Source organism: Primulina tabacum, chromosome 5 (assembly GCF_025594145.1).
Source record: "Primulina tabacum isolate GXHZ01 chromosome 5, ASM2559414v2, whole genome shotgun sequence".
Classification (NCBI taxonomy): Eukaryota; Viridiplantae; Streptophyta; class Magnoliopsida; order Lamiales; family Gesneriaceae; genus Primulina; species Primulina tabacum.
Genome location: NC_134554.1, coordinates 23,043,197 through 23,060,135, shown reverse-complemented (window position 1 = coordinate 23,060,135; position 16,939 = coordinate 23,043,197). Strand labels below are relative to the sequence as shown.

Sequence of the window (16,939 nt, the reverse complement as noted above, 5' to 3'; positions counted from 1 at the left end):
TGTCATCTTTATTGATCCAACTCAAGTGTACGTATTAGTGATGAAAGGGTGACTTAAAACTTGTACGGTGTGGAATTGAGTGGATTGGGAGGGTGTGGACCTAACTTTAGTCTAGGCCACATCTACTCACTTGTGTGATGAAAGGGTGACTAAAAACAATTGTAGTATATGAGTAAGTTTCTCGTAGGATTATATTCGTGAGACACGTCAATCGTGACCATATATACAATAAAAAGTAATATTATTAACAAAAAAAGCAATTTTACATGGGTAAGAATTTTTGTGGTAATCTATGTAGCATTAAGATTTCATTTGAGACGAGATTTTGATTTCAAGATTGAATTTTGACCAGGGTCTCTTCCCAATTCAAATAAATAAAAAAAATATTATATTTGAGAGGCTTGTAACTGATTGAAAATGCTGAAAAAAATAAATAAAAAGTAAACTTGAATAAAACTTGAAATCTCTAGGTCCAACCAAAGACAAAAATGGATTAAATTAAATATTGAATAAATAAACTAGAGCTCCATGGTAAGGCAAAAATAACAACCTTAGTAAGGGCCAAAAACTAAGAAAATCAAGAAACCTAGGACTAAATATTGGTGGACAAAAATATTAGATTTGACATCACTATTATTTTTGGGACCATGCATCAACTTCGATTCCTCAAGCCAACGCAATAAATATTGAGAAATAAATTAGTTGAGTAAAAGTGACTGAAAAGGTGGCAGAAACCGAGTGGGCGCCAGATTTCGGCTCGGAAGGTGTCGGAGAAGGGCCTGGACTGGCGGAGGGGACTTCTGCCGGTGGCTGAGCCGTGGGGGGGAGGTTCGGAGGATTAGCTGTGTTACATCAACGATAAGTAAAATGTTTGAAGAAGATCAAAGAGAGAATGGATCAAATAAATAAAAAAAAAATCTTCAATTTTTTTATTTTAAAATAATTAAATTTGTATTTTATATGTATATTTCTAGATCGTAGATTTCATAGATGGCCAAGAAATTAATCGCTCTTCATTTATGTTCAAGAAATCGTCTATTAGTATTTCTTGAAATATCAACAGAATAAAAATTGTGGTTTGAAAAATATCACAATTTTATGAGATGTAGCAGCTGGTTCCAGTCGTGGGTTGCCATTCTTTTGTATAACCTTTTTTAATATAATCATTTTAGAATAAATAAAAAAATTCTCCACAAATAACGACGTACATAAATGTATGGATGATTTTTCTTTTTACATGGAGCATATGCCACTGACATTTATTTATGGGAATTTTTTTAGAAAACAATAAATTTTATCAAATTTGTCAAATCGATTAATTTCTTATCATCACGAGGCACAATGAAAGAGATCAAGTTACATAAATCAGAGATTATAAATAAAGAAATACCTGGTGATAGCCCTGGAGTGGGAGTGGGAGTGGGAGTGGCTGTATGAAAATGAACCAATTAGACAAAATTATACACTTTTTATGAAAAAAAGATAATAATTCATACACTAAAAAGGTATCCATCCAAATAACACACCAGTGCAGTTGCTAACGGGAGGAGCATTGTCGATGCCACAATCAGAAGGCATCGCGGCCGCCCTGGTCATGTTAAGATCGAGTCCGAAACTGGGAGCATTGTTTATGGCATAACATAGACAGTCGGGATTTGCGCTCAGTACAGTCTTCAAACCCGAGCAACAGCTATCATCCGGCTTCGTTTCAGTCCCGGTTTTGCTGAGAAACTGCATGCAGCTTATCATGTTGTCCATGACCAAGTTGGAGCAATCTGTCGGCGGGGAGGGAGCCACCGCCATACTGGCGCTACTCGCATCGATCGCGGTCCATGTAGCCCACATGCATGAGAGGATCAAGAAAGTCAGTTTCATTTTCTTGAAATATGTGTGATTTAGAAGGGAATGGTTTTTGTTATTTTAGGAGTACTGGAGCTTTGTTTGCGATGATGTATGAAGATTTAACTAAAGGCTTATATTGTTAGGAATTTGTTAGGCGTATCCCTGTAATATCGATGAATCTGTTCTTGGGGTTTGATTATATGGATTTGGTCGTGCTTAATTATGGAACATTTTTTATTGTATTGATTCAAATCATGTTTGATGGGAAATTTTGAGCAATTATAACTAGAAAATAGGATCTTGGCACGTGAAGCAAGTACAGAATAATTCAATAGAAACTAGATAATTTTGTTTCATATTAAAGTGCAAGGATAATGGAATTGTTTTTCCTCTTAAAATTTAGACACCGTTTTTTATTCTATTTATAATACAATGAACGAGAGATGTTTGACACAATTGAGTCTGAAATCTAGATCTCGTCTCAAACTTGAACATTATTGTCACAATACAAACCATCGACAAGAGAGAGAGGTACTAGCTTAGCACGAAAGAGAGGTACTTTAGGAAAGTGTCTTACGTGATCTTATTGTGTTCAAGAGTAGATGTAAAACAATTTTCATTGTGCTATAAATCCAAAGAAATTCATCTACTCTAATTCGCAGTAGAGGTTGATCTATGGTTTTGTTTAAATGAATGGATTTTAAAATACTAGTTACTATTGTTTAACTTGATAATATAGACAAGTGAATTATAAATCTGCACAACGTAGATCTTTTATCTCTCTTCTAAAATGTCAATTTTCATCCCTTGCTGGACTAGTATCTCGATATTCCCCATGTAATTTGGTTGCAGTCCTCCATTTTGCTAAATACTATTCCATATATTCCACAGTTATATATCATACAGAGTTTAAAATCTTTATCGTGTCAGAAAATTAATTTCTTCATGATATATGTTTATTTCCTAAAATTATTTATTTTTTATGATAAAGTTATTTATAAGTTAAAACATAAGAACTTTATTAGCAAATTGGTTTAATAGTATTACCCATAGGAAAAACTAATACCCTTCACCAGATTCTGACCATCATTTTTTCCGCCTGGAAAGATTTAATACCTAATTTGTATGATTTTTGGGTAGGAGTCGTGATGTTCTATTGGAACTCCGGGTTTGAACTTTGAACACAGAGGGATGGGATTTACCAAGAGGTCTTTTCTCCGACTGGAAATTTGAGGATTACATATGTTGCATAGTGCAAGAACATAAGAAACACTACCCGAGACTTGTTTGCAATATTGTTTAAAATCGTAAGTTTCGTAAGTGATTCCGGGTGCCGAGTTGATCCGTAATCCGCCCTAGAAGAGAGAGTAGCAGAAAAAGCTTTGCCTTTGTTGATGTCTAAAATCAAAGTAAATTGCACTTCCTAGAATGATAGGAACAATCAGAACTAAACTACAGAGGTGTCTGTGCAAATTGTAAGAGCACAAAACTAAAATACATATCCACCAAGAATTCCTGTAGCACTAAGTTCTGTACATCTATCTAGACCAGAGTACTTTCATATATATGATATTAATTAAACATTCAAAATATGTAAATATAAACTATCAATCAACCACCAAGATGTCGGTCTTCTTTCCTGATTAAATGAATAATAGATAGCTATTCTTCCTCCTGCTTCGGGTATCATTTCACACAAAAAGGATCACAAATTTCCACATTTCAATTACCGTTTCCACCAGTTGATTACCATGGTAATGCATCGCCCCAGGAGAGAATGTTGTACCCTTATCTTCAGATCACCACAGCAAGCGATACAGAGTGCCAAAAATCATTGGACAAGGAAATTTTGACTTTCCAAACTGCAATCCACCTCAAGAAACTGATTCAGTTGAGAATCATTATGGTGTAGTTGAGATTCCAACTCATGAACCTACAGAGATACTTGCAAAGTTGACTAGATACCTAGCACTTGCAGAGTGAAAAATAAACCTTACCACCATCTCCCATGACAATATGGCACAACCGGCCCAAAAATGGCAACATCATGAGGCATTTAAAGTCTATCACCGCCTTACCACGATGCAATTGCTGGGGCCGAATTTGAGGCCATTGTTCAAAAAGGGGATTCCTTTCCTGGTGCTGTTGAACTCACCAGGACACCTTATGTGCTGTTTGAGTATCCTTGAAAACAAGGTGAATATTGAAGAGCTTCCATGATAATATCAGAGCCCTACAAAGCAAACAGCGCATTGCATCGTGCCAGTAACTACAAGTCTCGCCTTCCCAAGACACCAGCAGCATTTTGCTTCTTTAGTAATCCTTGTGCCCAAGCATCTTGAGTTTTATCGCTGGATTGATCGAAATCATCGAAGGAATTATCAGTTCCTGGCTTTAAGAGCCGATGATAACTCCCATTCCTGGTAATTGAAGAGGTATTTGACTTCTCATCATCTTCTGATGGCATGCCAGAAGTTGACTCCAGGTGTGAATCATGTGACCTATACCTCTGTCCAGACCTCAAGCCTCTAGCACTAGGTAATTTTGAAGGGAATGAGCCATAAGTACATGAGTCGGTTGGGAAGAAATTTTTTGGCAGAGAATCCATGTCTAAGTAACAATTTCTTTTTCTGGCATCAGCGATTAATGCAGCCCAATCTTCAGACTGCAACAGTGCATTAGCATTTCCCATGACCTGCCATAATTACAAGATAAACAATAAACCATTTTGCTTCAAAACAGTTAATTTGTGTAGTAGGTCAATAAAAATGGAGTTAAAATCATACCCAAAGAGCTCTTCTTGCCCGAGTAAGAGCAACATTCATTCTACGAATATCTGCAACAAACCCAACACCATGACTGGATGCACGAACACAAGAAATTATAATGACGTCGCGCTCTTGGCCTTGGAAAGCATCCACTGTATTTATATAAATGTCTTTTCCTTCCTCTGAATTCAATATATCCTTGAACTCCCGTTGAAGACATTTTAACTGCAGCTTGTACGGAGTAATTATGCCAACAGATACTTTACCAACCCCTGAGGTTTTTAGAGTTTTCTGAAGGTGCTCATATAGACGAACGCAGAACTGTGCTTCTTGTGAATTTTGATATGACACAGAACCCCCACGATGAGATTCACGGCCATGAGAGATATCATAAAAGACAAAAGGCCTCAATAACATATCCTTGTAATACAACTCCTCTGGAAGATTTACAACACTATCACTGTCTGTAAGACGCCCTTGATAGAAATACCTAGAAGGAAAATCCCTAATTTGTGGATGCATCCTATACTGCACAGATAACAACATTGTTGGGCAGCCAGCCAGCTGGAACCTCTCAAACAGGCTCCTACTGTATAACAAGGTTCCAGCAGCCTTACTGATGACAGTAGCAGGAAGCTGTTGGGGATCCCCCACAAGCACACAACGAGCTGCACCAAGAGATAGTGGAGGTAGAACTGCTACTTCACTAGCCTGTGCTGCTTCATCAATCACAACCATGTCAAAGCCATGAGTTAGACGAGAGAATAACTTGCGCCCACTGCTTGAAACAGTAGTAAAAACTATCTCTGCCTCATTTGCAAAACTTGCCTCCAGACTAGCACGAGCTTCCTCCAAGTTAAAGTTGTTACCAGGACGAAACCTTCCTTCCAAAATATGCAGCCGGGACATCTCGACCAATATTTTGTCTCTGTTCTCTACTACTGCAGCAAGGTTTTGAAGCAAAGAATCTCGATTCTGGTCTCGGGCCACAAGAACATCAGGGTCAACACCAACAGACCCTTGTGAGCGACCAGTGGCTGCAGCAGTATTAAGTTCTCTTTGGAGGCAGGTTATCTGCAGAGCTAATTGAGTTTCACGGACTTTCAAACTGTGCATCCATCCATAAACTTCATCACGGCTCTTCAGCAATAGTTGTTCAGTTCTGCGCTCCACAGAAACTGCCTGGGCAGCCCTAGTCTGGGAATCTACCCCAACTCGAGCCACATCAGGATGATAAATTTTCATTTCACCATCAATAAAACCACGATCAAGAACACGTGAGAGCAGTTCATCAGTTGCAGCATTTGAAGGTGCACACACAAGCATCCTAGGTTTCGGACATAGTTTTGGAAGAATTCGAAACAGATTCTGATCCATGCTTTGCAGAACTTCATCAATGGATCCAACAGCAACACTATCCGAGCTGTTCTCATTAACCTGCTTATAGCTTTCAGGTGACAGTTTCTTTAGCAATGCAGCATAGTAATGCTGATACTGAACAAGATGGATCACATTAAGCATGCCCCAGACTGTATGAGTCTTACCAGTCCCAGGAGGTCCCTGGACTAAAGTAAAAGGCCATGGATCCTGCCTCTTTGCCATACCATTGGATGTACCAGCAGCTGTATGCATCGCAGCCCACTGAATTGCTGCTAACTGGGGTCCATTAAAATTTTTGCGTAGGTAATCCACAAAATTCGGAGTAAAGCATTCAGGCATGGCAGGTGGTTGCTCTTCATACTTCGGAAACTGGTCAGGATTAGGCTGAAGAATTGCATTTTGCATCTGAAAGAACACATTAGTTGAGCTATCAATCTTGAAAACACCACCGCTAACGCGTATGATTAGCGTATAAAGGGAAAGGATAAAAACCTGCAGATTAAGACGGCGAAATGCATGAAGTGCAACATACTCTCTCTGTGTGGTTGCAAGAGAACCAAGCACAGTCAGGTACCAGACACCCCCTGGTTGGAGCTTCCCCAGAATATGATCGTCGTTTTTGCTATATTAATGTTAAATTAATAATCAGTCCATGAAAAAAACTGCAAAGTAGCCAATAGACGCATGAACACCATCCCCTATAAGGTCCTATCAGATCAAAGTTACTCAACGCATGAATACCATCCCCTATAAGGTCCTATCAGATCAAAGTTACTCAAGAGGCCAGTGATTAACAATTGCCCTTGACAAGTAACCAACCATAACACAGGTGAAATTTTAATCATAGTTATTAAGAGCGACAGATCATGCTGAGGAGCACAAGCTGGAAGACTAGGCTCAAGGCTTGCGGAGGTGTGCTCCTCATTGAAGTGAAGCACACAAAGTAATGTTATTTTAAAATTTAGATGTATAAAGAAAATTATTTCATATGAAATGATCATTGCATGTATTGACTTAAAAGTACATAATCCTTTCATTTGAGATGCTTTTAAAACGAGGCACCAAGAGGTGTACTTTATGCTCATGGCGTGCACCACATTAAAGGGCTGAGTCTTGACACGTCTCTTGGAGTCCACCTGGAGCCTAGACAAACACCTTGTGCACTTTTCATAACTATGAATGCACTTTTGATATGCTTAGTTGAATTCAATAAATGATGCATCACATTCATCATTTTCAAATCTAGTAGATCATCACAAACCAAGAAACAAACGGCAACAAAATGAATTGCGCCAAACTGTAAAGGGATGATTAAAAAACTGACTAACCCAGTGGCATCAAATGAGTCCCCAATATAAAAATGAAGGATTGCTCCAGTATGCTCACGGGGATCAATTGGCATATGTCGTCTAACAGTACCACAGACACGCCCGGTAACTGACTCCTCATCTTTGAGTATTGATGAGTTATTCTTCTTGTAATTGACTGCATTTCAGAAAACAAAGATAAAAAATGAATCTTTCCAATTAATAAAAAGAGTAAGATCTAAAAGAGACAACATAACATCATACACAAACCAGATGCAGGTTTAGGGGTGGAAAGAACTGCAACATCCCCTTCCTTGAATACCCATTTGTGTTCATGTGGTGGATGCAGTATTACATCAAACCATCCTGCAAAAAGTATAAAGATTGAAAATATTATTATGATAATGGTGTTATAAAGGATAAAGTTCTGTAAGGATATTTAAAGGAAAATTGACCATGAAACTAGCAAAAATGAATAAAAAATCACTTTTGTTAGAACATGTATGGACCGATGAAAAGGGGAACAACTGAAGAAGAATGTGAAGAGCAAAGCCCACTTTTCAGGACAGGAAACTCGAGAAGACAACAAGAAGAGGAAAATCAGCAACCTAGTATCACCATTTTCGGGATGCCAAAAGAGTAGCAGCTAACAGCAGACTGCTGACTGCTGTAACTTAAATAGCGTATCCATTAGTGTCAAGAACCAACACCTCGGACCAACTGGAATGCAAAACTTCTGCATTCTTATTGATTACTGAAATACTAAGTTAGTTAGGCAGAAAGTAAAGGGAAATAGGTCAATACCCCTTTCTTTCCTTTCTATGCGTTTCACGAGAACCCTAACATGACTTCCTGCTACTTCTGATGACTCCTCCCATGTACTGTAAAGTTGTGCCCGGCATTCTTCAAAGAGCAATGGTTCAAAAACTCTGATATATTCCTCAACAGATTCAAAACAACCAGGAACACACTGAAGCTCCTCGTCTTCTGTTTCAAAGAAACAATAGCCATGAGCAAACTAAAACACCAAAAATTCGGTTTTTAACACTATAAACTGAGTATCACTTAAGCACAATCATTCACGTAATAAGATAAGAGACTATCACCTTATCTCGATTGGTGGGTCTTCATTACATTTTAATTATTATATCTGGTTGCAAAATTGTGGAAAGAATATTTTATTTCCAGTCAGTATATGTCAAAGACATCATGACGAGTGACGACAAGTACAAGAAAAGAATTCACACTCATTGATTCTTGTTCCTGAAAATTCTGGATTCACAAAGCATTTTGGGAAGCTTTCATGATCCATAATGCTTTATGTTCTATGAAGCACTATGTCCCAAAAAGAAACATATGCCGGATTATCATTATAAAAATTAACATTGAATTTCGACCACATTATCCCCAACAAATTAAGCGCTCAATTATCTTAGTTATCCATACTAGTGCCTGTCCATTTGGGTTCAATACTGATAGTCCAGGAATCCACATGAACCACGCGACCGCAAATACCTGAACTATTATAATTGTAAAGACGTGTGTCATCAAGTTGAATAAGCATGTGTCATTAAGTTGAATAAACTAACAAGTAAATTAACACCTGAAATTTTTTATAGAATCTCTCTATTCGAGTGCAAAATGCTTTAGTACCTGGATGATTCCAAAACTTCTCATTTGTCACCTCGCGTAAAAGGCGTTCCACTGAAGTATCTTGATATGGGGCGTTCAATACAGGTACCTTCTTGGAAGGTACTTTTTTTGCTGCTAATTTAGAGCCAGTAAAACTCTGTCCGCTTATAGCTGGCTTCCTACCAGGGATTAATGAACTTTTAACAATCCTTGTATCAGTGGACAACTTCCATGCACCATGTCTAGAAACTGAAGCTACTTGTCCCTCGGAGATAAGATCTGTTGAACTATTCGAGCTCCTAGAACGTCCTAAAGGCATAGAATTATTTTCTCCATTAGCTTCATTTTTCAAGTCATTTGACTCGATCAGACTGTTTCCTCCATCGCTTGATACATCAGACTGTTTTGCGTCCCTGTTTATAGACTGAAATTGTTTATCCCCCTGTTCAGAAGATGGCATTGTGGCACGACCTTCTTTTAATGTCCGAATTATTATTGGTGCAGGAATATGCCTTCTAGGAGTTGAAGTTTTTAAAGCACCAGCTTGCTTAACATCTTCAAGATTGAGAAACATGGTTTGTCTGCTGCGCTTCTTTCCTAGCATTGCTTCCTTTTGTTGATCAAGCTTAGGACGCTTTCCAAGATTATTTGCATACCTCAAGGCTTGCTTTGCCTCAACTCCTCTAATTTCTTTTTGTTTTGTCTCTAGAGCAGATCCTTCCTGAGCATCCACAGTTACGTCGCTTCTTTTGTTATTTGTTTCATGATCCAATCCAACTGAAGAACTGATATTTTCATTCTTAGCATCATGAGAATTAAGAGAAATGTCTCCCTCACCCACCAGGTCATTACTTCCAGTTATCTCAGGCATACCCTTCTCCTGCAAATGCTTACAACTACCAATACTTGATTCCTCAGGGGTTAAAAAAAATTTGTCAGTACCAACAGCACCCTCCGCATCGGACCATTCCCCCTCTTCCTTTTCAGCTTGTGCTTCAGCAGAACTTGATTGCAGGTTTAGAATAGCATTTACATCCTGTCCATTATTTGGTTCGGGCAACGGCGCAAAATTGTGGGGTACATTCCCAGAACTCCTTTCTTCAACAGCGTGATTGCTGCCTTTCACAATCTGATGCCGGACAAAAGGTTGAAAACCAGATACAGAAGATGCATGGGAGAAGGCATGGTTATTTACTATTCCCTGGGGAGCAGTTGAGACAGAAAACAAGTCAGATGTAGCAGTACTTGAAGAAGGAATAGCCCTTTGTGGCTGGAAGCAGAAAATAGCATCATTATTCCCATCCTCATCATCGGTAGGGGGTTCATTGAGATCAAATAAAAGCCTTCCTTTGGAGCCCATTTCACATCAGGAGCACACAAGCAAGCAGATATTCCAACCAATTCTGGCGTTAATTATTGTGTGATAAGTTTTAGAAGAAAATGGATATGACATGCCAATCACAGAGACAATCGGCATAAATCTTCAGATCCCAGTAAAGTTGAAACTAGAAATACAGGAAAATTCTGCATTGAAATTGGAAAACACGTATAAGAACCAAAAATATAATCATAGAACATAAATGTCCCTCAAAGGGGTAACAACAACATCAGAAGATATAAAGGGCGTTGCTTGTTCAAAACACAAACAATCATAAAATGAAGGTTCTGCCCATAAAATAGAACAAGTGTATAGCACTGTGCATAAGAAGCAAAAATATATAAACTTTAAAGCATCGGTAATTAATTAAGAGAATGGCCAATTTACTTAAATAAATATTAAAATAAAATATGAAGCCCCAGTATTCGTCTTCTCAAATATTACAATCAATCAGACCAATGGTGGAAAGAACACAGATAAAAGGCTGCTCATCACCATGAAAAACGAGTAGCTGTCCTTGGTCATATGCTCACGCTCCAAAAAAGGAAAAAAGGACTCTATTAGAAACCACTCAATAACTCTGTAACAGTTTCATATATCAAAAAATTTAGTAATTTGAGGAAAATAAAATTTTAATTGCTACTTATGCCTTTGGATGTTTAAATTAAAATTTAAATTTAAGCTCCAGATATTAACAATGATATTGCCATAAGCACGCAGTGCCGGTGTAACTTGACAAGTGAATGTTATTCTGTCAATAAGGATAAAATCAGAATCCACAAAATTCCATGGAGGCATCTATTGGAAAGTGAAACATCAAACTGACTCACATGAGACAGCAACACAAGCGAATCCAAATACCTAAGTTGACACCTGCTCAAGATTGTACTTCTACACATCCAATTCAACAGTCATAGTCAACAACGCAGCCACAGACAATTAGCTCACTCAGGGTCGCAAAACCCATCTTTTTCATTCTCATTCATGGGACAAGCCAATAGCAACAAAAATAGAAAACTTATTATTCCTAGATTCTATTTCAACCCTACTCTAAAATAAATACTTTTAACCCCTAGTACAAAGGCCATGCTGGCAAACCCTAGTCCCCCGCCCCATAAACCAAACCCCTCCACGACCCATAATCAAATTAAATCACAAAATAACACAAACCATAAACAACCACCGACTTCCAAAATACACATCACCCACAAACACACAACTCACAGGAAAACACCCTCGGGTTTCAATAATTGAATTCACGTCTTAATCAACAACAGCATTAATAAACAATTAACTCCAAATCAGTCAACAACAGAACAACATTAGACGAAGACTCCAGAAATCTGAGTCGGGTCGAGAACAAGTCCCAGCAAAAGATCAGCCAATCTCAATAGTTAAATGCATCAGCCCGCGGATTATTTTCGATCTAATTCCACATGAAACTGTTTCCAATCAAAGCCCCCTAATCCAAACTGATTAATTATATAAAAATCTTTCGCCATGAGAGAAAAAGGAGAGAGTGTTTTACCTCAAAAGTGATACCAAATCTGGAGAGAGAAACAGTTTTTTAGCCAAAATAAATTGGAAATTAATATTAAAAAAATTACGATTTGGTATTTTTTTTGTATCTATATGCTGATCGATAGAGACAGCGTGGAGAGCAAATGAGGAGAGAGAGAGAGAGAGGGAGAACTCGCGCACACATCAGAAAGGGTTCGAGGGGTATTTATAGGCCATGGGGGGAGGAACTTGGGCATAGTCACCGGCTAACGGGATGTCTGGTTAACCCTGCTTAAATAGTTACCTAATGTTAACCGGAAGGGTGCTTTGGTAAATTCGAGTTTTGTGACCCCAAAATGCCCTTGGAGAGCAAGCAGGTCTGAGGGTGAATATGAAATTTCGCCTAGCGGGAATGGTGCCGATCTAGTTGGAGATCATTGGACATTGACTTTGATTAATCTTCCGATTTCGGATGGCATATTTAAGTATTCTTTTAATAATTATTTTTTATTAATTCTACATGTTTTTCATGTATAATTATATTATTATACGATATAGATAAATAATATATATTTGTTTGAGCTAAAATTGTGTAAGCTCAATTAATTAAGTCAAGCCCAAAAAGAAAGAGGTATATAAGTAACCCATCAAGAATTTAAATCATTTTAAATTAATTCAAGAAGCGTGAGGAGATCGCGGAGAATAAAGCAAAAGATCGTAGTTCATGGAGAGAGTGGAAAAACCATAAAGTGTAGAGAAGAAACTGATAGCATCGGTCAGAGAGGACACGCAGACATCTCTCGCACAAATGCTAAAAAACTCTTTGCATAAATTTCTTAGCTTTAGTCAAGTATTTTCATAGTTTTCATTCTAGATTTCGGTAGGTTCAAGTTATTTTCTTTCAGATTTTAGTAATATTATTTCATTATGTGTTAATATTTTTTAAATTCTTACATTTTATTGAAAATATAAATCATGTTATGAGTTTATATCTCAATTTTCAGTAGTTTTTCTATATATTTCTTTGTTTGTGGCGTTGAATTTGTTTAGGAGATCATAACGAAATGTCTACAATCATTGTAATTTTAGAAGTTAGATTTTTATCATTTTTACACAAATGACACGCTCACATCATAGAAATATTCTGCAAACAATATTACTTCAATATTATTCATCAATTATTTGAAAAATTACTTATAACTTAAGTTTGTTTGATGATATAATTATTGATAAGTTGATTTTATTCTAAAAAGTTGAGTTAAAGATTTTTTATTGATAGGTATACTTGGTCTTGTTTATCTTACTGACATTTAAACCAAATGTATAAAAAATTTAAACAATTTATTTTCTTAATTATATTTTTACAAGTAATAATCCATATATAACAGTTGGTTTGAAATGATAACAAGGAAATAACAGTTAATTTTTTTAAAAGAAAAAATTAATGTTTGTGTATATGCATATCCATATGTTTATTTTTAATACAGAATAACATATAAATGTACTCAAAAGATCATCAACTTGATGAAAAAATATTTTTTGATCTCGTAAATTGTATATTTTTATTTTTAATCATATTACGATCAAGTCATAGTTTTAGTATCATAACTTATATACTTTTTAAAAGTTTAGTTCTTTTCACCGGAAAGCTGTCATAGCGCCCAAAAATGCTGATAAGACACTAGACATTGATGACGTTCCAGGTGATACGTTAGCACACGAGTGAAAAAATACTGAAACTGAAAGTAAAAAGTGTACGTTACAGGACTAAAATCATGAACTGATTGATAATATGACTAAAAAATTATAAATTACAAAACTAAAAATATAATTTTCTCATCAATTTAAATGATAATAAACTCATAATATTTGTACTTTTGTTGTAATATTTCTCATTGTTGCGACGTTCTTAATTGATACAATTTTATGTTATTTTATTGTAGGAAGAAATTTTATGGTATTAAAGCAATTTTGAGCTAAAGAAATGATTTTTATCACATTTGAAGTTATCAGATAAAGACGTGAAAAAAGACAAAAACAAAAGAAGTCATATAGAAGAAGAGAAGGAGGCACACACAATTGAAAGAAGATATAATTATATCTTCTCTCTCTACCTCTTCAATGTGAAGAACAAGAAGAAGGCGCAAGAATTTTTCATCTTCTCTGCACAACTCTAAGCTAAGTTTATTTCTAATTCGAATGATATTTTTACTATTTCAATTTATCACTGTGAGGTTTTTTTGTACTTCAATTTAATATTCTTGTTTGTTCAAGTATTTGTTGATTTATTATTTATTTATATGAAATTTATATGTTGATTAATCTGATAATTTAATTCGATATATAATTTTCTATTGATATCCATTAATTCATTGATACGTAATTGTCATGAATAATTAGGTACCTAAGCACTAGATTACGTGTGTTGTGCTATTATAAAATATTTCGTCTAAATAAATCGACGAAACTAGATCTATAAATTAATACTATCTCGGTTGTTAGATTTTAGGATTAATTTTTTTTTTCACAAGACAAAAATGCTATTTTTAATTAATATAGAATGCTATCGTGTCCAGTTAGTTATTAATAAGTCTTGACTAGATGTTGTGTTTAGTCAATTAAATCATGAAAACACAAGGATTTGAGTGACTATCCATGTAATTCTAAGGTTAATTAATTGTAACTGCATGAATAAATAATATGTTAGCCGATTAACAGTTATACATTTGAATTGTGAAAACACCCTTGAATCAGAGCTTGGTAATATTAAATTTTATATTTCATTAGTTATTTCTTCTTGCATGTTGTTGGAATCGGGAAAGAGTTTAGAGGGGGGATGGTGAATGAACTCTTTCAAATTTTCTTATTTAAAATTAGTTTTTCAAACGTTTTTAGGCGGTTGAAAATTCTTTCTCAAACGGTTGGAAAGTTGAACCACTGATGAGTGCGGAAAACGGTTCACAATTTCCAGTGACGGTTCAAACACTTTGAGCAGACTTAACAAATTGCGGTTAAGAATGTAAGAGCTTGCGATAAGTAAATACACAAGATTTTTATGGATGTTTGGAGATTGAATACTCCTACGTCACCCCTTCTTCCTTTTCCAGGAAGGATTCCACTAAAAGACTTTGGCTTTACAATGTATTTGCAACAGCCCACTCCAATCAGGACTTATCACACTGTCTGTATTGGAACTCTTAGTGATCACTTTACACTTCTGGATATTAAGAACACTCAGTTCACCAGATAACAAGACTTGATCTAATAACCAACAGGTTACTGATGAGAATAAACGGTTTGGTGTGAGTAGCACGAAAATGATCCTAAGATGATCAAATGATTTTCTGTTGAAAGCGTGCTGATTTGAGCGAATAAGTATGTGAACTTCTAGGAGCGCTCGGAGATCTTTTCAAGTATGCAAGCAAGCTGTTATGATTCAATTGTGAGCTGAAAAGAACTGCTACTGCTTGGCACACTCTTCCGTTAATATATACGATGTTCTTAACGGTCGGGAAGGACATAGCAACGTTAACCTAAATCTCTGAACAGATGAGTCGTTGTCGTCTTTATGAGCATTAAATGTTCTTTAATGAACGCATTTAATCTTACTTTTGCTCAGCACCGTTCTGAAGTGCTTTTCCTGAGGAGTTCCTTTTATAGTAACTGTATTTAGCAACAGAACATGCAGTCTATACTTGGTCTCTCTTCTTTGGGTTAGGATCATAAATGCGGATCAATCTTGGAGCAGATGTATATACGTTGACTTCAAGATGGTGTAATACTTCGAATGTATTAAACCGGTCAGAGAATATCTTTGAGTAGTAAATGGTCCTTTAAGTGATCCGGTTCTGTTAAGCTGGTTGAGACTCCTTTTAGCTTTGGCCGGTTATAAAGATACATCATTATTTGATCTGGACGGTTGAACTGATATATTTCACATATATGAACCGCAGTGTTGTCTTGTTTTTGTCATACGCCAAAATTCTTGGGAATAATATTTTCTTCAACAATTTCTCCCTTTTTGGTGATGACAAAACCCAGCTGGAAGATTATTCAGCATAAGATTTAAATGAGCAAAAGAATTGTATTTCATTAAGTGAAAGAAATTACAATGTTCAAAGTATTTCACAATTGTTCGAGATGACTATTTTCCCTTCTTTGATCCTGAGCTTTGTTCCCCAGTTTAGTTTTGTCTTCCTTTTCTCTTGACTCACGTAATTCCTTCAGTACAGATAGTTCTGCTTCTTGAATTGCCTTTTGCCGATCTCCTTCCCTCTTTTTGACATCACCGTGTACGAGGAAAGTCATAATTTCCGCAAGCTGAGCAACTTGGGCATCGAGGCGTTGTTCTAGATTTTCTTGCAGGCGAGTCATTTGCTCCGAAAGACCAAGGCACATGTTGAGATGTTTAGAGTTGTGTTTGGCTTGCTTGATAGAGAAACTTGTTTCTATGGAGGAAATATCAGCGCGAACAACCGAATTTACTGATTGAAAGGCCTCTTGTAGATCAGATTATCTGTGATTGAGCGCCTCGAATTGATTGATCCATAGTGATCAATCTTGCCAGGATTCGCTGTTGATAGCTTTCTTCTAGAGCTTCTTCTTGATATACATGTTCTTCAAGTTTGTCTTCTCCAGATAGTAAGCTGTGCTCGAGAGAGACCAATTGAGAGGAGGGCAGCTTTTCAGCAATTTGCAACGGTTCTGGCTCATGTAGTTCAGCTGTAATATTCTCAATGATCTGATCAATATCCTCAATGGAGGCAGAGCTTTTAAAGCCGGTTTCAGTTGGTGCCTCAGGCTGAGCTGGCGTTGTAAACAATTCCTTGGGGGATGTCAACAGCTGTTCTGAAGGAGCTGTTGAATCATCCTTGGTGGGATGGACTGGTGAGAAGACTGTTTGATCTTGAAAAGTAACAGCCTGATCAAAGTCAGATAAAAATTTCTCTGCCTCATCAACATAAACAATTTTAGCAGCCGAAGGATCAAGTATAAGCAGTTGGGTAGACTGATCCATTTCAGATATTGTTTGAGAGTCAGATGGAATATCGGTGGTAAGCTGATGACTCTGTGTTTCAGCACTGGAAGGTCTTCAGCCGTGATTTTGGTAGAAAGAGGTATAGTGGTTTCTT

The 16,939-nt window shown here is 36.6% G+C and overlaps 2 protein-coding genes across 7 annotated transcripts; both read right to left on the bottom strand.

Annotated features, from left to right (window-relative positions):
• Window positions 1-471: 471 nt before the first annotated feature.
• Window positions 472-1,951, bottom strand: LOC142544938 (non-specific lipid transfer protein-like 1). Its single transcript, XM_075651947.1, has 3 exons — window positions 1,527-1,951; window positions 1,391-1,429; window positions 472-842 (listed from the first exon to the last, which is right to left on the bottom strand). Exons 1-3 carry the CDS (start codon window positions 1,873-1,875, stop codon window positions 667-669), a joined length of 564 nt encoding a protein of 187 aa, XP_075508062.1. The 5' UTR covers window positions 1,876-1,951; the 3' UTR covers window positions 472-666.
• A 1,259-nt stretch (window positions 1,952-3,210) lies between these two features.
• LOC142547320 (putative helicase MAGATAMA 3) lies at window positions 3,211-11,988 on the bottom strand. 6 transcript variants are annotated; one of them, XM_075655566.1, is made up of 9 exons: window positions 11,836-11,988; window positions 10,803-11,749; window positions 8,951-10,453; window positions 8,102-8,284; window positions 7,562-7,663; window positions 7,319-7,475; window positions 6,483-6,612; window positions 4,629-6,395; window positions 3,211-4,537 (listed from the first exon to the last, which is right to left on the bottom strand). In XM_075655566.1, exons 3-9 carry the CDS (start codon window positions 10,287-10,289, stop codon window positions 4,112-4,114), a joined length of 4,104 nt encoding a protein of 1,367 aa, XP_075511681.1. In that variant the 5' UTR covers window positions 10,290-10,453; window positions 10,803-11,749; window positions 11,836-11,988; the 3' UTR covers window positions 3,211-4,111. The 6 variants fall into 6 exon arrangements, with proteins under 6 accessions (XP_075511681.1, XP_075511682.1, XP_075511679.1 ...); XM_075655567.1 differs by having other exon boundaries at window positions 10,803-11,733; XM_075655564.1 differs by lacking the exon at window positions 10,803-11,749.
• Window positions 11,989-16,939: the final 4,951 nt, after the last annotated feature.